The sequence below is a fragment of the Amphiura filiformis genome, chromosome 4, assembly GCF_039555335.1.
Source record: "Amphiura filiformis chromosome 4, Afil_fr2py, whole genome shotgun sequence".
Classification (NCBI taxonomy): Eukaryota; Metazoa; Echinodermata; class Ophiuroidea; order Amphilepidida; family Amphiuridae; genus Amphiura; species Amphiura filiformis.
The window spans coordinates 9,787,649-9,808,931 of record NC_092631.1 but is presented as its reverse complement, the minus strand read 5'-3'; the positions used below and the strand labels follow the sequence as shown (position 1 = coordinate 9,808,931).

Below are 21,283 nucleotides of genomic sequence, written 5' to 3'. Positions count from 1 at the left end.
ATTATTCATTATTTTGGAAAATTTAATTATTGTCAAAACTTTCATTTTTATATGGCTATTACCTATATTGTTGATAAAAGACCAGCTCAAAACAGGTATTAATGCTAAGATCATCATTACAGACATTTTGCAACAGATTGAGAAAAGATTTGAATTTGTTTTTATTAAAATGAAAAGAAATTTGCAATTTTTGTAATCACTAGAAACATGATGAGGTAATCCTTAAATTTCCATTATTTACCACATCCTCTACCCCTACAACTAAGAAAAACTGCTGATTATGATCAGCAGGGGATGTCAAACATTTTGAGTTTCAATTTTGATTATTTCCATCTCAATTTTCAGATAATTGACTTTTATATGAAAATAATGAAAGTTTTGGTCAAATTGAAAAAGTTATGAGGGCGGGTAATGGGAAACTAATAATTTCATTACATACACCTTATGCAATACGCTTACAACACGCTATACATAGTGCGTACCTGAACAAGCATGTTGCGCAACAATGCATTTACTGCTGTCTACCGTGTGATAGACGACATCCAGCATGCGCATATTTTGGGGGGGCTTTGGGGGCGCCAGCCCCCCGGGGTCAAGGTAGGGGGTGGCGGAAGAAGAAGGGGCGGTAAAAAAGAATTACTAAAGAAAAAAGGGCGGAAAATTTTGAAAAAGTATAAAAAACTGTGAATAAATGGTACTATATATTGCTTTTAGGGCGCTAGCACCTAAATTCCTTTTTTTTTCAAACCGCAAAAAAAAAATTGGGTCAACCTTTTCGGCCTGTTGAGGAAGGGGCGGCAAAATTTAATTTTCTTCAGCCCCCCCGGACTAGGGGCGGCCACGGTACGCCACTGTCCAGGACCAATTAAACTCAGCGCTTAGAAGTTATTATGCCACTGCACTGACATGACTAGACAGTGCACGATTTGAGGTTGGTAATTTGGCATATTTTTTGGGGTCCACAGGAACAGCCCTGAATAACAGGGAAAAAGCCAAACAAAAGAAATGCGAGATTCACTAAACCAGCATGAAGAACGTGGGCAACATGAGGATTGAGTAACAAAGGAACTAAACATAATTCTTAGTCAGTGGTACTGGTCTATTACCATGATTTTGGCTAGATTATGGAAAAATTGGGCTATTTTCCGAAAAAATTGAGAAAATTTTGAAAAAAGGACCCATTCATATACCAAAATAGGCTTTGAAAAAGGGGTCATTGATATACCAAAAGGCTGAAAATGCTACCCATGTTTGCGGCACGTCCCCGTATGGTCATTTGTACTGAGTACCCCCCCGGGTCCCAGAATGGGTTCAAATTAGCCCAGTAAAGGTCCAATTTCTTTGAAACTGTACTGGGCCAATAGGACATTGCCAATATAGTCCCATTATGAAACCATAAGTAATCGGTAATGGTCCAATATTGGCCTTTTAACAATTTACCATTATTGATAAAATCAATTTATTGACGCAAATCAAAACAATTTGAAAAACAAAAAACAACTTACAACTTCAAGGTACCACTTCACTTCACTCGGTGTGACTAGCTGCCATGTCGTACTAGCTGAATTTTATAAAAACCATCAAATATACACAGATGTCAATCAGGTCCATATTTACTGATGTACACGCTGTGTAAATCTAATAGAATTTCACATGCTGACCAGTAAATCAACTTGAAGCTACAGCTCAAATCACGTTGCACCAAGATTCTGCTTCCTTCTGCCATTACGAGGGCTGGTCAATAAGTTCCCGCAACTATGGTGTATCTCCGCTCATGCATGACTTGGATGGCTGTTACTTACGCTAAATTCAAGTTTGTACTTTTGTCTTTCAAAACGAATATGTATTAGCGATGCTGAATGCTTGATTATGTAATGACATTAGCATAAACACAATAGCGTATGGGCACTGCCTGATTTATGGTGAAAAGTAGTCAAGAAAATCTCGCGCCAAATTGAGGTATTGTTACATAATTCCAAATATCTCGAGAATAAAAGTATAGAATCTGGCACGGTTTTTGCAGCTTTATAAACCGATAACATAGGCATGATGCTGGACTCTTTTTAGACATATACCATTTTTATTAAAGAAAAGAAATCGTGTTGAATATCTCCAATTTTGAGTAGGCTTTATCACCCATTGTTCTTTACATAATAAGAGATAGAAAGATTAATCGATGACAAAATTTAACCAATGGTACCTGGTTTGATTGGGTATCTATTGATTATAAAAAAGGGAGGTCCCAGTGGTAATACCATAAACATTTCTTTCTTAATGAACCCTTAATTTCAAAAGGTCTTGTTTTTGTAATTAAAGTAGCACACCATAGAGAGGCTCTGGATTGAATAAGAAATTTGAATTTCGAAAGGTGTGTCTAATTTTAGCATTAGACTTGGTATAGCAATTCACTCACACAGCTACTGTTCCGCAAACCTTGTATTAGTCATATTTTTAGCGCGTTTTTGATGAATTTGTACTTTTTTCATACATTTTTGGTACTTTCAATCATGCATACCATCAACGCATGCGCATATTTCTATTTTTGTTGCAACAAATTCTATTGTCCTGACTATGATCTCTAATACAATACCAATAACCATATTTGGTTTTGTTTTATTTTGGAGATAATTTGGATTCTTTCTTCTGCCGTGTGGGCTCTTTTTCGCGATTTTCACACCATTTTTGCTTGTTGTTATAGGCCTATTTTTGGTGAAGTTCAAAGATGGTCCCTTTCCTCATCTGTTGACGGATACATTTCTTCTTTCACAATTATCAATCGAATATACTCAGATTACCTCATACCAAAAATAAGGCTTGTAAACTGCTTTGGTCCTTTTTATTACACGTTCCTCAAAGCCAATTCAAATTTCTCGCCAATGTTGACAATTGTCAGTGTACATATAGCAATGACTTTATGCAAATGAGATTACGTAATTAAAGGTACTCTGATACTAATTGTTGTGCGTTTTGAAAGACAAAAGTACAAACTTTATTGATCGTAAGTAACAGTCATCTAAGTCATGCATGAGCGGAGATAAATAATGGTTGCGGGATATTATTGACCAACCCTCGTATGTCTCTAAGTTATATTCACTCACTGAAAATGATAAAAAATATCAACTAGAGCTATAAATTGCTATATTAATTATGGTTGCATATTCACAGAAATATTCCGGGCAGTGTTTCTACACTCCTTTTCTACATGCCATTGTCCAGTTTATAAATTTCCACCAACTCGGCACGAAATATTGGGACGGTATTGACCAAATAGGCACTATAATAGGCCTATGATTGGGCCCACTTTCTCTCTCTAAAAATAGGCATATGACTACACCATGCATGCATCATGCACTATACGCCTATGCATGCATGATATCATCACTCTTGTCCTTATGTAGAATGTGCATGCACACTGTGCAAGGCATGACTAATATTATAATACAAGTATACGTACGTAGGCCTACTCATGCACACCACATGAGTAGGCCTATGTACGTATACTTGTAAGTTGTATTATTAGTCATGCCTTGCACAGTGTGCATGCACATTCTACATAAGGACAACAGCATGACATGCCAATAGGCCTAAAGTATAATTGCATGCTAAAATTGAAGTTAGGCCTATATATTCGGAACCTATTGCAAAATGTAAAGCAATTAGCATGCTATGCGGGCCTGAAGTCAAAAACCACAAAGCACATGCATGAGCATGTTACCGCCACGTCTTGTGAAATCCGGTCTATTTCTGTTCACTTAAAAACTGACATGGAGACTCGAAATACGACATGGAATAAACTCAAACCACGCATGAATTCACTTTGGGTAGAGTGTATATTAACGAACAAAAATATCTCACCTATATCTACTGGATTTTTAATGATTTTATTTGACCGCCTGCAGCTGTGCCTGAAACTCGCAATTCAGTCGAAGGAAAGAATTCTATGTATTGCGCAGGCGCTAAACGAGCAATCCCACAATTCACATTGCGAAGTTTCTGCCAGAACTGGGCCAGTATATTTGTGCTGGCCCGATGCCATAATTCAGCTACCAGAACTGGGCCAGTATATATGTGTCGGCGCGATGCCATTAATTCAGTTGGCCCAATACAGGACCAAGTGCGGCGCAGCTAACAATGGCATGGAAACGGCCGCCGGTACGTAGACCAGTTTCGGGCTCGTACTGGCGTCATACCGTCAGCCGTGTCCGGTATTGCCAGAAGTAGACCGGTATAAGCCATTATTATGTTTTCAGGGTTATTAGGAGTTAAGAAAGCCTAATAATGATAATATTGGATGGCTTATTTTGCATGATACCATAACATATCGGATTCGTCAAACAAATATCGAACTCGCCGTTGGCTCGTCCGATATTTTTATGACTCATCCGATATGTTATGGTATCATGCTCAGCCATCCAATATTACATCATTACTGGGCCAGTTTCTTAATGTTTGTTGGGATCATAGAGGTGCGCGTATGTAACATGTTGCATGCATACACGCAGTGCAGAATACTTGCATGCACTAGCAGTATGCGCAACAAAAGATGTGAAGTTTTTATGACGGTAACTTAATTTTTGCTTTAAAAAATAGTTTACAGTTATTAAAGTAATATTTAACTGACTAAGTCTAAGAATGAGAATAAACGATAGGAATTTTTATTTTGACTATCCTCTACCTATGATAGACGACAGGCAGGTCCAATATTTTTATCGTAGTGGATACATGTACGATTTATACCGGCGCAGTTATTCTGTAAAAATCGTGCATGTTATGTAGAATGGACATGATTGACTAGAGTTATATCAAATTATCATGCGTGAATAAACTCTTGAAAATTCCTCTCAATCTCAATGTGGTTTCGTCGGTAACGGTGAGCTGCTGCAACACATCTAAACCAACGTTGACCTTTCGCTCGCATGGAGGACGCAAATTACTTTTGACTCCTATTTCCTTAGCTCGTTCACGTAGCGGTTTCGTTGTCCCACTCAGCGCACTGAATGGTCTATTGTTCTATTGTGTCCAATTTGAGCGCTGACATATTGGAAAATGTTGCCAATCAATATTCATGAGAGTGTACATTCAACGTCCAATTTTCGAAATTGGGCGACTTGTGCTTGGCAGGTGTAAAATACATCTGACTGGGCGTTTTAAATACGTAACGCATAAAGGCATTGACATCATCGAATGGCTGCCTATAGTGCTGTTAGTGTTAGGCCTTTGTGGGGGGGGGGGGCTGTGTTTAGTTTCTATAATAATTATTATAAGGCCTACATTTATTTGTTATTCCTTTCTTTTCCTTTTTCTGTACTTATTCTTTCCTTGCTAAAGTATCACTCCCTCTTCTTATCTCCCTTCCCTTCTCCATCCCCTCATACTTTTTGTCCCTCTTTCTCTCTTCCTCCAGCCCCCTCTCCTTCTTCATGTCCCCTCCTCCACCTCTTCTTCCCTCCTCCCCTCCCAAGACCTCTCACAAAAGAGCTGCCCCCCTTCAGTACGCCACTATTTATGACATTCTCCTTCTTAAAATAAAATAAAATGTCAATTTGTGAAACAACTTTAATATAGGCCTACACCGGTTACATGTAGGCCTACGTAGCTATTACCATTATACAGTAATAGACATGCAGACATGGCAGCCTTGATATGTAATCATTCAGCAAGCGCATTCAATTTATTTAAATGAAGCACCTACAGTCAGTGGGGTGACAACGAACTGCATCAGCGGCTAATGTGTGCCTTTTGAGCTTACGGCTACTCAATTACACCCTTGAGTGGTATAACAACAAAAGGTACTTTTCGTTATAGTAAGCGCTTTCACGCGACTTTCGTTTGATCACTTATTGACAGTAGTCTGCTAGGTAAAGCGTTAATACACTGTCTGGTCAGCTTACCGATTTAATGGTGGAAGCCCTTTGTCCCAAACAAAAGGTACCTTTCGATGAATAGCTTCTCAGATTTCAAATCGGCACAAGTGTACAATGCGTTACATAATCTATTGCCTCTCCATTCTTAATAGCTCCATGGTCCCACTGGCCTACTTAAACGTAGATTGCCTGGCGATCGGAGTGTTATCGTCAGAGCACCTTGGACTACTATTTCCTGCTCCATAACATTACTCTTGAAAATTCAACTCACTTTTTTTACTCAGTAAGCTACTAAAATTAGTACTACTAGTCAGCCTAAATTCTACGTACTACTAGTCAGCCTAAATTCTACGTACGTACTCACTCTGATCCAGTAAACGTTTTTGTAAACCTTGCAGCAAGCTTAGATGCCTGAAAGTTTGGAAAACGTCAACATTTTATTAGAATTATTGTAGAATTACATTATTTTTCGCGTGTTTGTTTACATTTCCCAATTACAGCCCGTCACCACTTGAGACAGGCTCTCCGAAGCTTTCAATCATGAATATTCATTACCAGTGTAAATCAACTTCCGGGTTTAATTCTTTAACGCAGGAAGAACATGCCTTTTGCCCTGTTCATGGCGTTGGTGTGAAAATTGAGCTACGCACAGGAAGTTGACGAATTTTGAGCCATCAAATCAACAGTTTACACGGACCATCTGCAGATATTTGTCTCAAGCTTATTACGAGAAGGTTTTCAAGTATAAATTAATAGTGTTTTTATCAACTAAAATTGTATATTTTGTACTGTTCGTGTAATTTCTAAATGTGCAAAGCCCGGGGTGCAATGTCATAAAACATACATTTAAAAAGCCATCTACATGATCTACCTTGTTCGCTTCGTCCATGGTTGTTGTAACCAGAGGTAGCGTTTTAAGGGGTCTTGGGGTCCAGGACTCCTTGATTTGACAGGTCCCCGTGATATTAGCCCTAGAACTCTGGCCATAGTATCCGACGTTTTTACTTCCACTATGGCCAGAGCAGGCACTTACAAGTTACATTGAAAAATTTGTTGGACATGCTTGAAGTTGAAAGATCCAGTACAAAAAATGAAAGCATTTGAATGCTTGATCGAACCAATACAAGTGTGTGTCAGGTCACTAATTAACATGATAAAACCCCCGGAATAAAACCCACTTGAGAAGACACAATCGCCGGTCATTTCTAAAGATGCATAATTTATACTCGATCGCTTTTGCAGAGTCAGAGACCTGAATCGTACGCATGAATCCATGATCAGTGTACTAAATCGCAGTCGTATTTGCCTGCTGAGCATGCGCATGATTCACTTAAATCAAAATTTAAGCGTGTCGCTTTTTCAAAAGCGACACGTATGCCTATATTATTATTCATTGTTGACAACCTCTGTCGGTCAACGTAGTAGTAGTAGAATTGCACACACAACTTGTGCAGTTAACGACATGATTCAGTCTGATGATGAGTATAATAACCCATGGGTATAAACACAGCTCATTGAGCATGTTGAGCTTCATACAATGACTAATTTACATAGGCACAAAATACCGTGTTCATGTACCGTTACTGTTACTCAGCCAAAATGGCAGAGTAGGTCCCGGATGTTCGGTACATGTTCCTATCTCAACGACGTATACCATTCCAACAAGGAAAGAGATACGAAAAGCGAACGTCTACGTGATACGTACCGGTACCCCTAATTTTGTACGTCTGTATAGAATTGGATGCTCCCTTTATTTGACCAGAGTCCAGGTCTTGACTCAGCAGGTCACCGCTATATATAGTTTTTTCCAAGGTTCCTTTGACAGCGTTAAGTTGCCGTTAACCATCGCGTACAATGTACGTGCGCGATATCAAGCATGTTTATGCAGATATGATTATAATGGACCTTGTGCAAAATAATACGTGCTGGACGGCTAGTAATTTACGCTTAATTTGTAAAAGGAAATCTAAATAACATTTTAAATATAATTATAACCGGCACCCTGGTTGTAACTTGTAACATTTCCGTAAAAATAAATTTGTATAATTTATTTCCACGAAATGTTACATTGTAGTTTTCACCGTCACTCAGGTATGTGTATTTTTTTTATTTTGAAATAGCAAAATCGTGGTTAAAACCATGTTTTTTCCACCTGCGGCAAAAACCTGCGAACCATGTGTGCGTCCAATCGGACGTAGAGTTTTTGAAGGCTAGTGGGATCATCATTGACTACTTGTGCACAGCCATTCCCTTGATCAAGAGAGTATGATTGTTTGGCTGAGAAACGGTACCAGTACATTAAAACACTCTTACATTCATGATATAAAATTATAACAATTTTCAGCTTAATACTTGTATATAGTCAAAGTGAGTGTCCCAAAAAGCATTTAAAACGGAAATGCAACTAATGCAATAAACGTGACTCACATGAACAATAAGGGGGGGGTGAAATTTCATTATTCCCATGGCTAGAGGTATGCTAAAATATGCTAAATGATATTCAGCAAAATCTGAGGGGGTAACTTGCCAACCCATTCCTTAATTTGGCATTTGAATAACTCACAAAGGGTCATATGTCATAAGTTGGTATGAAAAAAAGTTACACTTTGTAAATTGAGAGAAAGGTCACCAATTCTGATTCAAATGAACATAACTCAGGCTGGGAAATAAATGGGGGCCAGGGGCCATTTGGTTCCAGTAAAGCCCCAAAAGGCAATACCGTATTCATTCCAAATAGCGCCCAGGGTGCTTTACAACGTAATTTTGGGTGGACGCTTATTTTTTTTACCTGGTTTCCTAAATTTTTCATAAGGGCCGCTAGACAAATTTATATTGGGGGCCTGAGATGTTCTAGTAGCTTTCCTGATGCAGTAAATGTATTGCACGTTTACACAGGACTTCAAATCCTAAGTCTATTTCACTGTATCAATGTCTATCAGTCACTTCAACATTAATGGTACCCTTTAGCAGGGTAGCGTTAACCCCGATCAGGGGTGAATGACCCCTAACTTTAAAAAATATTAATTTTTCACCCTCCATATATTGGGAATGTGCAAGCTCGGGGGTGAACTCTGACCCTCTACTTTTGGACCTTACTCCTACCCCTGACTACACTGCAAAATATTTTTCACCCCCGAGATTTAATTTTCACCCCATGTATTTGGATTTTCTGCAAGCTCGGGAGTGAAAAACACGGGAAAAACAACCCCCGACTTTCGGGCCTTAATGCTACCCCTGCCCTTTAGCAAATTGATAATGCCCTGGGTGGGTGCTTATTGGAGTATGGGCGCTTATTAGAACAAATACGGTAAATACCTGTGACCAGGGGCCACCTATTTTGTTCAAACTGGCCCCTGGCCCTATACGTCGAACAACTGAATACATGCACAACGTGTGGACCAATATATTTTTGTAAACATTTTAGGCCTATAACAAACGTCCATGATGACGTCATGCCCCAGTACCACGAGGTGCCGGAGGCTGGCTTTTCTGCGAAAGCGAGCGAGTGGTATAAAGTCAGTTTCACACCTGTGATTTATGAAGCACATCATAAAATCTCTGAGCACATCCACAGCGCATTTGACAGATAAAAATGAAATTTGCAATTCTGAGCAATGGGATTCTTTGAAATTGACGATTATGTAAGTTATTCTGCAGGATCGGTAATAATTAACAGCTGGTCTGCTTTATTTGAAGTGCATATTGAAGTTTGTAAGTTTGTGACTTCGTATGTTATGTGCAATTGATATTATAGGAATGCAATTTATCCGTCTCTTCCGAAAATATATTGACGTTCTGGACATGTCACACCGGAAGTGTGACATGACCTCGCTGGACATACCCTGGCCCTACATGTACATGTATGGTCATTTTGGCTATTAATCAGAATTGTGCTTTTTGTTCATAAGAATTAAGGTTATTTCTTGCATTCTCTGACACTAGCACTGATGGTTGATCATGGTTCTATGTGCCCCATGAGTGACATAGGTTCTCAGTGGGTCAAACCATCAATTCACAGAAATACTCTTATAAATAGCTCTTCTTATCATAACTTTTGAAGTGCTCCAGAGTAGCCAATTGAGTTCAGTATGGTTTATTTGATACACAGTATAGTAATTGTGTAGTACAAATTCACGAAAAGTTGAACAGCAAAAATATTGTTAGTTTTTGAGAAGTTAACCCCCCTCCCTCTGAAATGTGGTTTAAATGAGACTTTCAATTCAACTGTCAACAGCAATTTGAATGACATTTGTTTTTAACTTGCATTTTACCTTTGAATTTCAGTGTGCGTGAATCAGTGAACAGGGAAGCATTGTTAACAGCGCCATCCAGCCAGCAGCAGCAGCAGCAATCAAGTGGGTGCGCATTGCAGGTGCCAACAGCACGCGCAGGTATATGATTAGTCTACTATATTTATGACCTTAATGCCTGCATTGCAAATATGTCGCACTTAGCTATTTGCCATCAGTTTGCCATATCTACGTTTTCTAGTTGCTCCCAACATTTTCCATTTCCATAGCTTAATATTGGGTTACATAATGCGTGATGCTTAACTCTGCTAGGTCTGTGCTCCATATAGGATGGGTACCGGTAACAAAGGTCTCATAATTGTTTCTCCTGTTTTAATTTTAAAAGTTTGGTTCTTTGATCTGGAAAAAAACACAATTTAGTTTCTTTGCCAAGTTTTTTATTTCATTTGTCACTGGCAATAATAACATTATGCCTTATACGGTTAGACAAATAATTATTAAGCACTAATCACATGGTTTTATTTAAAACAAACTCATATTTGGCCATAAAAACAGCTGGCTCACAACACGCGATATTCAAAATTCCCGCGCCGAAATTTTATAGTGCAATGACGAAATGGTTATTTGTGCTCAATTGTCGTCAGCCTTCATTGTATTACTGGGACATCGTTGCACTAGACAATTCAGTGCCCGGGAGTTTGGAATATCGCATGCTGAGAGACGGCTGTTTTTATTAATTTTTATGGCCAATATGATCATGAGTTTGTTTAAAATAAAATAACAAGATTCGTGCTTGATAATATTTTGATTGCCTCACACTTTCTTTAAGAATTATTAGCTGCGATTTGTTTAACCGTGTAGTGGTGGAACATTTGTTCAGGTCAGTGCTGTACGGTGCTAAAACTGATTGAGGAGCCAATGGCTCCTAACTTTATAAATTTAGGCGCCCAAATTTTGCTCCCAGGTAAAAAATCTGAGGTGCCAACTGAACAGCCACGTGCGTTGAATGTTCATAGCTGCTGTACTACATATTCCATTGAACGCTACATACTTCATACACAGCATGTACACTGTACAGTGTAGGCCTGTATGTTTCCCAGGAAGTCCCCATTGAGACATCATGATAAATGCATATTCATAGAATACATACTCTTGAACATGTTGAATGCAACATTACATACATGTTTTGCATTTGCTGGCAATTAAAAGCTTCAACAGTTGGTCGCCATTGGCGCCAGGGATTGAATATTTAGTCGCCATCAGAAAAAATCAAGTCGCCAATGCGCCTAAAATGGTCGCACTGTACAGCACTGGTTCAGGTGCAACACTCTAAGACATTAGACTAAAAGAGTCTGTTGAGTCCTAATGGTAAATCCGCTATATTGGACTATCCGCCACTCCTCTAGCGTTAATGAAATTGAACATTAATTGGCGTCTTAAGCTTGAGCGTTGCAAAGGTTTGCATACAGAACTTGGTACGTGTTATCATGCTTCATCTAGGAAATCCAATGTAGGTTTGCCAGTTCTGTAAATTAAAATGCTTGTTCTACACAAACTCTAATTGCTTCCATTATCCATTAAAAGCCTGAAATCGAACATGCTAAATGGCGTCTCAAACTTGATCGTAGCACATTTAATTAATGCTGGATATGCGTTATTGGCATGATAAGCACACAGCTCAAACACGCGCACAATTTAAATTGGGAAGTTTGCTGGGCGCATGGCGAAATAACACTTTATTTTGCCCTCCATGAGGAACACAAAAGCATGGCAGAATTCAGACTCAACGTCTAATATCTTTGGTTGCATTACTTTGAATTTTCAGCTACTATGTACAGTGGAACATCGATAACATGAAATCGCCTTATTTTGTGTTTGGCCAATGAAAGTTGATTCCAACTTTCCCAGTTGCCTGCCCGCATTACTTCCCCCCCCCAATCTTTGATTGTCTCGTCTGAATCAGGTTCAAGGAGGCACTAACCACTCTTAATATATGTGTGTGTGGGTGCTTGCCGGTAAATGCGGATGTTAATATGAAATTTTACATTCCAACCGTGGACGTTTAGTATTGCATCGGTACCATCCCCATTTAGCTGACATGTGCAATTGACTGTAAACAGCCTAAAAATGCATTTGAGAGTGCATTCTCTATTGTTGGTATAAAATCAGGCTCCGAATTGATAGGTTAAAATCCAAAAAAAAAATTATTTTTTTGTAAAACTGGTGCGCGGTTAGGTACAGAAAATCAGAAAAAAACATTTCCACGTTCATCAGTCCCTCTTTGCTGGCAAATACATGTGGATGTATGTCTGTATGTTAAGGTTTTGTGTCCTAACATGAAAGTCATAGCTGCATTTGTGGTGTTCAAGGAAAGTCATAGCTGCATTTGTGGTGTTCAAGGTCGCATGTAGAGGTCAAAGGTCATTTGAGATCAACTGTCATTTGAGGTCAACTTGTAAATGAAAAAATGCTCTCACATGAACAATTCAAACCTAAATGCAGCCATTTATGTTTTGATGAAAATATTAGATCCAAATAATGATAAAAATAGGGTGCGACTATTTCTCGCCCAATATTTGTAAATCTTATAGGTCTACCAGTAAATATGGGCTCATCGATGATCAATCAATCCAATTTTATATCAAAATTCAGTAATAACAGCTCTGTAATTTCGTAGTTCAAGGTCACATATTGAGATCAAAGATCATTTTGAGGTCAATTTGTTTTTGTATGGTAATCGCAAAACAGGCAACACTTTTGGTTAGAGAACTGCCTTTTTATGAAAAAGTCAATTATCTAATAATTGATATTGAAATAATCCTAATTTATTTTAACTTATCAAAATGTCAGGCATACCTCAACAGTTTTTTGTGTTACATTGTTTGTACAGAAAAGATGGGGATCAAACGGGACCACGTGCATGACTTTGTGTTGCAGGTTTTTGTGTTTAAAAGCGTTTTCTTGTTAATGAGTTCCAACTGTTAATAGTTGCATATTTAATTTCAAGCTAATTCCAAAGTTACCTGCCATGGCCAATATAATTTAATATGCGTAATTCACCCGCTCAATGTTGATCTTCATCTATGAAATCTAATGCAGGTTTGTTAGTTACATCAATTAAAAAAAGCTTGTACACAAACTCAAATTGCTTCCATTATCACTAACAATATTGCTTTTTCATGTCTTCATGTGTCACTTGCTTAATTCTTCTAAGTAATATTTTAAACTTGTATGCAATGAATATTTCGTTATAAATGTAAATAATGAAAAACTAATCAAGTTAAAATTAGCAAAGTGATTAAGCACCTACCTAGCGATTACTACTATGAGTTTTCATGTGCAATAAAAGTTTCGTAAAAATGTGACTTAAGTTGCTGAATAAAATCAAAGGTAAAAGTTTTCATAGGGCTTAAGGCTATATAAGCTAGAACTGATATATCACGCTTTCAGTATTACAAGCAACATTGCCTCGCTTTTTACTACTCCAAACAGGTCCTCATCATTCAGAAAGTTGCGCAAAGCAGAAAACAGCGCCCGCAGCACAAGCTTTTGATGAAAGCCTGCGACCCTTAGATGACCTGCGACCTTTGAAGAAACATTGTACTGTGCTTCATCTTGTAGTTTTTGCGCAGCATTCAGGTATTGTGCTATTTTAAGAACAGAACAGCAGCGTGGCAAGATCACTTGAGTGAATACTTTAATAGTATTGATCAAGTAAGCACAAACGGAAAGCAAAGAAAGTGAACAGCAAGCTAAAAGCATAAAAATCTAGTAAATTTAAGCACATAAACGCCAACATGTCGAATAACCAAGAGGATAATGAGGAAGGGGAAGGTAACATCTGCAGGGATTTCTTGCGAAATGTTTGCCGACGAGGTGCCAGTTGTAAATACAATCATCCAGAACGTAGTAACAAACAGCGCGTAGAGTATCAATTTTGCCATGATTACCAGAACAGCGAATGCAGGCGGTCCAATTGCAAGTACATACACTGTTCTCGATCTGAACAGGAATACTACAAGGAAACCGGTAAGCTCCCACCAGTTCTTGAAGAGGCAGTTGTTAAGGGGCTTGCAGGAGGGGGTAGCGATTTGATGGAAGGGGAAATACCAGTATGTCGCGACTATCTCAAAGGAGAATGCAACCGTGGTAGCAGATGCAAATTCCGTCATCTTAGTCGCGGTGATTTGGAGTTTGAAGAACGTTCGCGGCGCATGCCAGGACGCTTTGACCCCAGATATGATTACTCAAGGGATCCCTATGGTGAGTACGAGTTTGATCGCATGCGGCGTCGCCCACTATATGATGACATGGATCCATATGGAGATCGCCCACCACGTCGAGATGGCCCACTTGATCGTGACATGCGCGACTTGGAAGATGAAAATGTGATGCTGCGACGCGAAGATAGATGACTTGCGCAAAGCAAGTGTCCGATTTAACAGCTACTAACGAGGTTCTGCTCGAGCAGAATGCACGGCTGCGCGCTGCCAAGACTGACCACCACAATACACTGCTCAAAGCGGAAACCCATTTGGTGCGCTCAACGCCATCTGGCCTCCCACTTTTGTCGCACGGCAATTTGTTAACCCAGCAAGGGACTGGGCCACAGGCTTCGGCCTTGATAACCCAGGAAAGTCCTGCAGCACTTTCTGATCAGATCCCCACCATGGCTGTTACCTTAGCTCAAGCCATACCAACTGTATCCATACCTAGTGTCCAAACATCCATGATATCTTATCCTATTGTGTCGACCAATATTCGCCCTGGCATTGCAGGTCGCTAAGTACATGTATAAACATTTGTGTGTTATCGAAATTAGTGTTCATACCCAGTGCATATCAAAATTTCAAACCAATATTTAATCAGAAAAACTTACGTAAAATAGGATGTTCTGTCGCATGCTGTTGGAGATAGAACCAGGACTCTAGATACTTTCTAATTTTATCACAATTTATTTACTTGCATGTAATAGTCGACTTGTCATAACATGAATGATTTATTAATAATATTGGGCCTAAGAAGTGTTGGCATGTTTTGTGTTGCAGGAAGAGCTAATGTTTCCTTGGCTGAAATGAAAAGTATATCTTGGAAGTGTGTGGTATGATAAATAAATAATCTGATCAAATATCATAAAACCATTTTGGTTTAGTGCTTTGCAGTTTTTAGAATCATTTATGCCATCTTTCCCAACTTTTATGGCATAAAATAAACAGTCATGGGACAAAAATAGCAAGCAACACTAGGAACCCAAAAGGCGAGAAAGTACCAATTTTTGGCGGGAAATGGCGAGGTAGCCTATTAAAGAAGGAGAGGAATGGCGAGGTTGAGACAACTTAACTAAATTAAGAAATGGCAAGGAAAGGCTAGGCACATCCAGACCTGCCACAGACATTTTTGTCTGGAATATAAGTGTCGCCCAATAATTAATACCATTGTTATCGTGCTGACTATATTGGTCATACATTGTAACCTTCCTGAGCTCTCTGGTTGAGTAATAAAATTGGTTAAGACCAACGTGAGTCAACTTGTTAACAATTGTGTTAATTGGGTGAGACTTATATTTACTGACAAAATATATGGCAGGTCTGGATGTACCTCGCCAAACTTGCCCAGGATCTGAGCAAGAGTAATCGGAACCTCAGCATTCCTCGCCTTTTTTTTAATAGGCTACCTCGCCGCCTCTTGCCTAGCCTCGCCATTTCTCACCCAAAGTGGGTACTTCCTTGCCTTTGTAGGTTCCTAGTGCAAACACCTAACTGTCAAACGTGCAAGACTTCTCTCTCAGATTGCAGGCTTGTAACAAGTCATGACTTGAGACTCGACTTTTTAAAAATAAATGACTCTACTCGGATTTTCAAATTTCCCTGTACAAGTTGACATTGTACAGTGACTGGAGTCATTTGACTTGGCTCTAGATATTACTAGAAATGACTCGACTCGACTATGACATGACTTGAAATGTTACAACTCTGTCAGATTGGAGTAACTATGTTCATGTTGTACATGTATCAGGTTTTAGTCCAAGAGTTTTGTGTTTCTTGATAATATTTCAATAGAATTTTTAAAGAGTTACATCCGAACAGGGGGTTATTTGTATAAAGTTGGTGCTGTGTTGCGTGCTATTGAAGCAGATACTGAAATCAAATACAATGTATGTGTACTAATATTTGGAATGCTATTACCTTCACAATCTATTCAAAACCACAGTGATTTGTCCAAGCGTGAGACCATCATGGGACATTGTACATGTATATTACGGTACTTTATTGCAGAATAATGTACCCCGTTTGTATCTGAACCACAGTAAAGCTCGACAGATGCTATACAGAGCATATTTTGACAGATGTGATACAGAGCATATTTTGACAGATGCTATGCAGAGAGCATACGCCCTGTTATGCGTTCATTTTTTTCACAATTCATGCAGTAACTTAGCTGTGAATACTTGTCTGCGCTCTACCTTGATGTAAATAACCAAATTACTTGGGCGAAAAAAGGGATGTTTGCTTGTTACATCACATTTAGGGGTAATAGAATAGAAATACAGGGTGTTGCATTATCCTTTACTCCCAAGCAATGTGTCCTCGGCAGTGACTTTGGACACATTTTGTATTTAAGGATTACTGCATTACCCTATATTTCTAATAAGTGTACATCGTACTAGTGTTTTATCCCATTTAACTTTACATTTTACTTGTTGTCCAATAATGGACTAAGAAAATTGTTTTGAACTGGTTTATTGTAATGTTATTTTCAACATTGGATGTACTTTATGTGCATTGGCAGCTTTGAGATGAGTGGAGAAGAAAATCTGCAAGAGCAAGATCTTCTGTTCTCGGTCAGATACTGTGTATACATGTACATGTAGATTTTTGTGTCACTAATTAGTACACAACTTTTAGTTGCAGTAAGATATATGCTTGTATAAGAATAAATTGTGGGGCATTTGGTACAACTACAGTTGATATTAATGTATACGATATAGGGCCACATTGCAAAAATGCACTCTCTGCTTGTAAAATGCTTATAATTAATTTTAGGCAATGTTTCCTTGGAGTTGGATGTAATTGATTTAATTTCTTGTAACAAACATGATCAACAAAATTAATGTTAATGTTCTTGAAAATTGGATTTTTGGAAGTGCAAGTTGCTAAAATGAAAGGGGGAAATGTATGGCACAAGTTATCTGTGTTAGTAAACACGATTATGTATTTTAAACCTTGACAACACAAAAATTTGCATACCTGGAATTTTCAATACTAAGGCCTATAGTTTTAAAATTTGGAGAATCTGACCCAATTCTGGTGTCAAGTGTCCGAAAGTTTGCAGACTCTTACCCTGGGCTGTTGATGAAAATCTTAAGTGTCAACTGACAATTCCATGTATGCACATTTTTGTGTGGTGAGCAAAGGTTTAAACTACTTAATTATTAGTGCCTGGGGGATTTAAGTTCATCAATGGGGTATTAAAATAATGAAATTAGTCAAAATGTGTTTAAATACAGTTTGAAAACATAAAATACAGTTTGTTGGATTCTCAAGTCCCTAATTACTAGAATTGAAACTTGTCAGAAGTCATGCCCCGGGAGTCATGCATGTAATTTATTTATGTATAATGAAAACGGATGCTTCTATTAAATGTAGGCAATGTTTAAAATATTGGTAGGCAGTGATTATTAGGGGAGGAGTAATTCAGTTGGATGCTGTTACTTGACTGACACCTAATGCTTGAAAATTAAAAATCCTTTGCTCTTCACATTATTGGTGTCAGTGATTAGAAACTATGTCCCAATTTTAGTTCTGTTCTAATTGCATAATTTCAGTTGATCAAATTGTCACTGTAATCCCCATCATGCAAATGATTGTTTTGATGTTGTGAATTGTATATTTTTGTGAAAATGGGTTGTTAATTAAGGTTTGTGTCACAGATGTCAAGGGTTGAATTGCATAAGTTTCAAATTGTGTATTAAATTAATCAGGTAGTGGCCATGAGAGGAAACTGTTTATTATTGACTACATTACATACACTACATGCATGTACTATGCAACTTTGCAGTCGCTCACTTTTGGAAAAGTAATGTAGCTTAAGAATATTATTGACCTGTTGTACAGAGTCAAATAAATATTTCAATTTGTATGTATGTATCTGTCGTCTGATCTGGTATATGATTGGTGACATGAAGACCAGACAAACAATTGATCAGTATGAATTTAAATATTTGACCAAGTTTTAATAATATGCAAGTTCAATCAATATTAGTCACTGTAGAGTGATGGTGAATTGAAGTTGAGTTGGAATATGGAATTGCCATGCATCTCAATTACAGTGGAAATTTGTGAACAAAAAAAACTGAAACCCAAATTCCTGACAAAGCACAATGTTTTGCAAGTCCCAAGCAAATACCTTTAGGCTAAAATTCGAGTCCTGACACCCACCTTGTAACAGTTTTGTGTAACTTTAATCAGGACGAGGTTCCACTGTATATAATTTGATTTGTGTATGCAATTCCTGCTTTTGATATAGGTGACGCCCTGATAAACAATCCTCTTTTTTTTATATCGTCAATTGTTCTTTTACCAACATTTATGTCCTCTGTAGGTTGTGTTTTCCAAATCTTTTAAAGTCAGAATTCATTTCAACTGAAGTTAAATCACTGCGGATATGATAACGATAGAATGAAATGCATGTATTCATAAAGCCTTTCAGAACTGTCTTTTTTGTTTTACTGGACGGGGATTCTGTGGTCGGCCGCATCTCTTGGTTTGTTATTTCTTTAAATAAACTAATTTTTTATTCATTTCAAATTAAGTGTACGTATCACAAATGATGTATATGAGGCCGATGATAGATCCAAAAAGAACCGTTTAAAGCCGTACGACAGTGCAAATTTTCAGAAATTATGTATTTTAGGATATTTTCTTCCCTGTACAGCAAAATACTGATTTTCAGAATGTTTCCTATTAACTGATTTTCTGTTAAGGACTACCTATATACATGTCCTGAAATTGATTCAATATTTTTGTCAACTGTATATTATGGAATTCATCGAATTTGAGATGTTATTATCGTATGTAAGAGGAAGTGTTATTAAAGTAAAATGGTGTTATCAAAAGAAATTCGTTCGTATAGTATGTATGAGGACTGGAATAAAATGGTGTTATAAGAGGAATTCTTTCTGTCGTTTAACTGACTTTTTTATTGTCACCTGAACTTGGTAATGATATTTGGAAGTTTTAGAAGCATCTGCTATAAATTATTACGTCTTACATGAATTGTTTTAAATTTGTTGTTTCAAATCGGCATTCGCCGTCGTAGTGCACGTTTGTTATCATTGGTTACCTCTCCAAGCCTGGGCACATACATACACCTGCTCCTAATTTTGATATGCCATATGCTTTGCGTTGTGATCATTTCGATCAGTGGTTCGTAACAAAGAAAGCTTGATCCAGTTGACCAAGCAACGGGCTTATTCTAACGTGCACTACGATGAGCGACTCACTCAATCGACAATCTGGAAGGTACTACCCCCCCAAATATAAGGAAATACGATTTTGTATAGCCATATTGTGTGGGCCAATTTATAGCGTCACACATTGCGCTCAGTCACAATGGTTAATTAAAGGAGTATTTCGTGATCCTAGCATCCTCTTTTTATGACATTTTTCAGTACATATTCACGAAAAAAGCATATTCCCAAAATTTCAGTTGATTCCGATTGTGCGTTTGAGAGTTATGCATGATTATGTGTATTACACTGCTCCATAGACAATACGTTGTAATTTCGTTCTGGTGCACCAGAACGAAATTCAAATTTCGCGATATCTTTGCTAAACGAATTAATCTGCAAGAAATATTTTGTACATAAACATTATGTAGCCAGAGTATTCCAGTGATATAAAAATCTCAACTTTTTTGCGAAAAGTGGGGGATGAGGCTGTGGATCACGAAATGCCCCTTTAAGAGGCCGTTTTAAAAGTTGCACCTTAGTCCATAGCAGTCGGGTTTTCTTTAACAAACACATGGATAAACCCGGCTTACTGTATTGTTTAAGAGTTGACTCCTATGTACTAAGATGCAACTTTTAACATTGTTTAAAACGGTCTATTTTTTGCATAATAAACCGTTGTGACTAAACGCAATGACTTGTTACGCTATAATTTGGTCCGTATGTGTAAAAAAACCAAATAAGGCTACCCGTACCTTTTTACAGGTGTGCATTTCGTCAAATATTTTTCGATTTAAAAAAAAGGATTGGGGGGGGCGGGGAGTTATGGACCCTATAGGCCTAGTTCTTTTCGGTTCATTCGCCTCTATTTAATGTAGAAACCCCATATTTATTTTTATGCCTCCACCGGAGGTACAGTGGCAACTCGTTAACACGAACCCTCTTAACAAGAAGTAGGCCTATGTTTTACATTACCAAGCATACATTTCACATGTTATTAGAACTGGATAACACAAACTCCTGATAACAAGTAAAATTTGAATTCCGCACAACTTCGTGTTATGTTTCCTGGTTGTCCGTCCGAGCTTGCGAGTGCGATTTCTCGGAACTGGTATTGTGATGCAATTTGTTGGAGAGTGGCAATTGGTGGTCTCCAAATTTTAGCAGGCATGCAGGTTTTCGTCGCAAAATATGGTAATTAAAGGGGCATTTCGTGATCCACAGCCTTATCCCCCCACTTTTCCCAAAATAAGTTGAGATTTTTACACCACTGGATACCTCTGGCTACATGTTTATGTACCAAATATTTCTTGCAGATTAATTCGTTTAGCAAAAATGTCGCCAAATTTGAATTTCGTTCTGGTGCACCAGAACGAAATTACAACACATTGTCTATGGAGCAGTGTAGGCCTAAGGGGTGGTGCAATAATTATGTGTACCCCGGGGGGGGTGAAATATAGGGGGGCAAAGATTTTTGGCAGGCCAAAAGGGGGGGGCAAGCATTTTTGGCAGGTCGAAAGGGGGGTCAGGCGATTTTGGCAGGTCGAAAGGGGGGGGCAAGCAATTTTGGCACAGATATTTTGGGCACCGTTTCTATATTACGCCCTTAAAAGGCGTAGGAAAACGTTACGAACACGTTCAAATATGCAAAATTTCCTGCTCGCTGCGCTCGCATTATATGTTAAGACAATTTAAGGTTTTAAATTCGGGTTCCCCAAAAT

General features: G+C 38.2%; 1 protein-coding gene across 1 annotated transcript; it reads left to right on the top strand.

Moving 5' to 3' along the window:
- The first annotated feature begins 6,479 nt into the window (after positions 1-6,479).
- LOC140150537 (zinc finger CCCH domain-containing protein 10-like) lies at positions 6,480-16,226 on the top strand. The gene is given in 4 exon segments (XM_072172566.1): positions 6,480-6,606; positions 10,149-10,255; positions 13,607-14,526; positions 14,529-16,226. Coding segments are annotated over 2 exon segments (987 nt in total). The 5' UTR covers positions 6,480-6,606; positions 10,149-10,255; positions 13,607-13,911; the 3' UTR covers positions 14,901-16,226.
- The last annotated feature ends 5,057 nt before the right edge of the window (positions 16,227-21,283 follow it).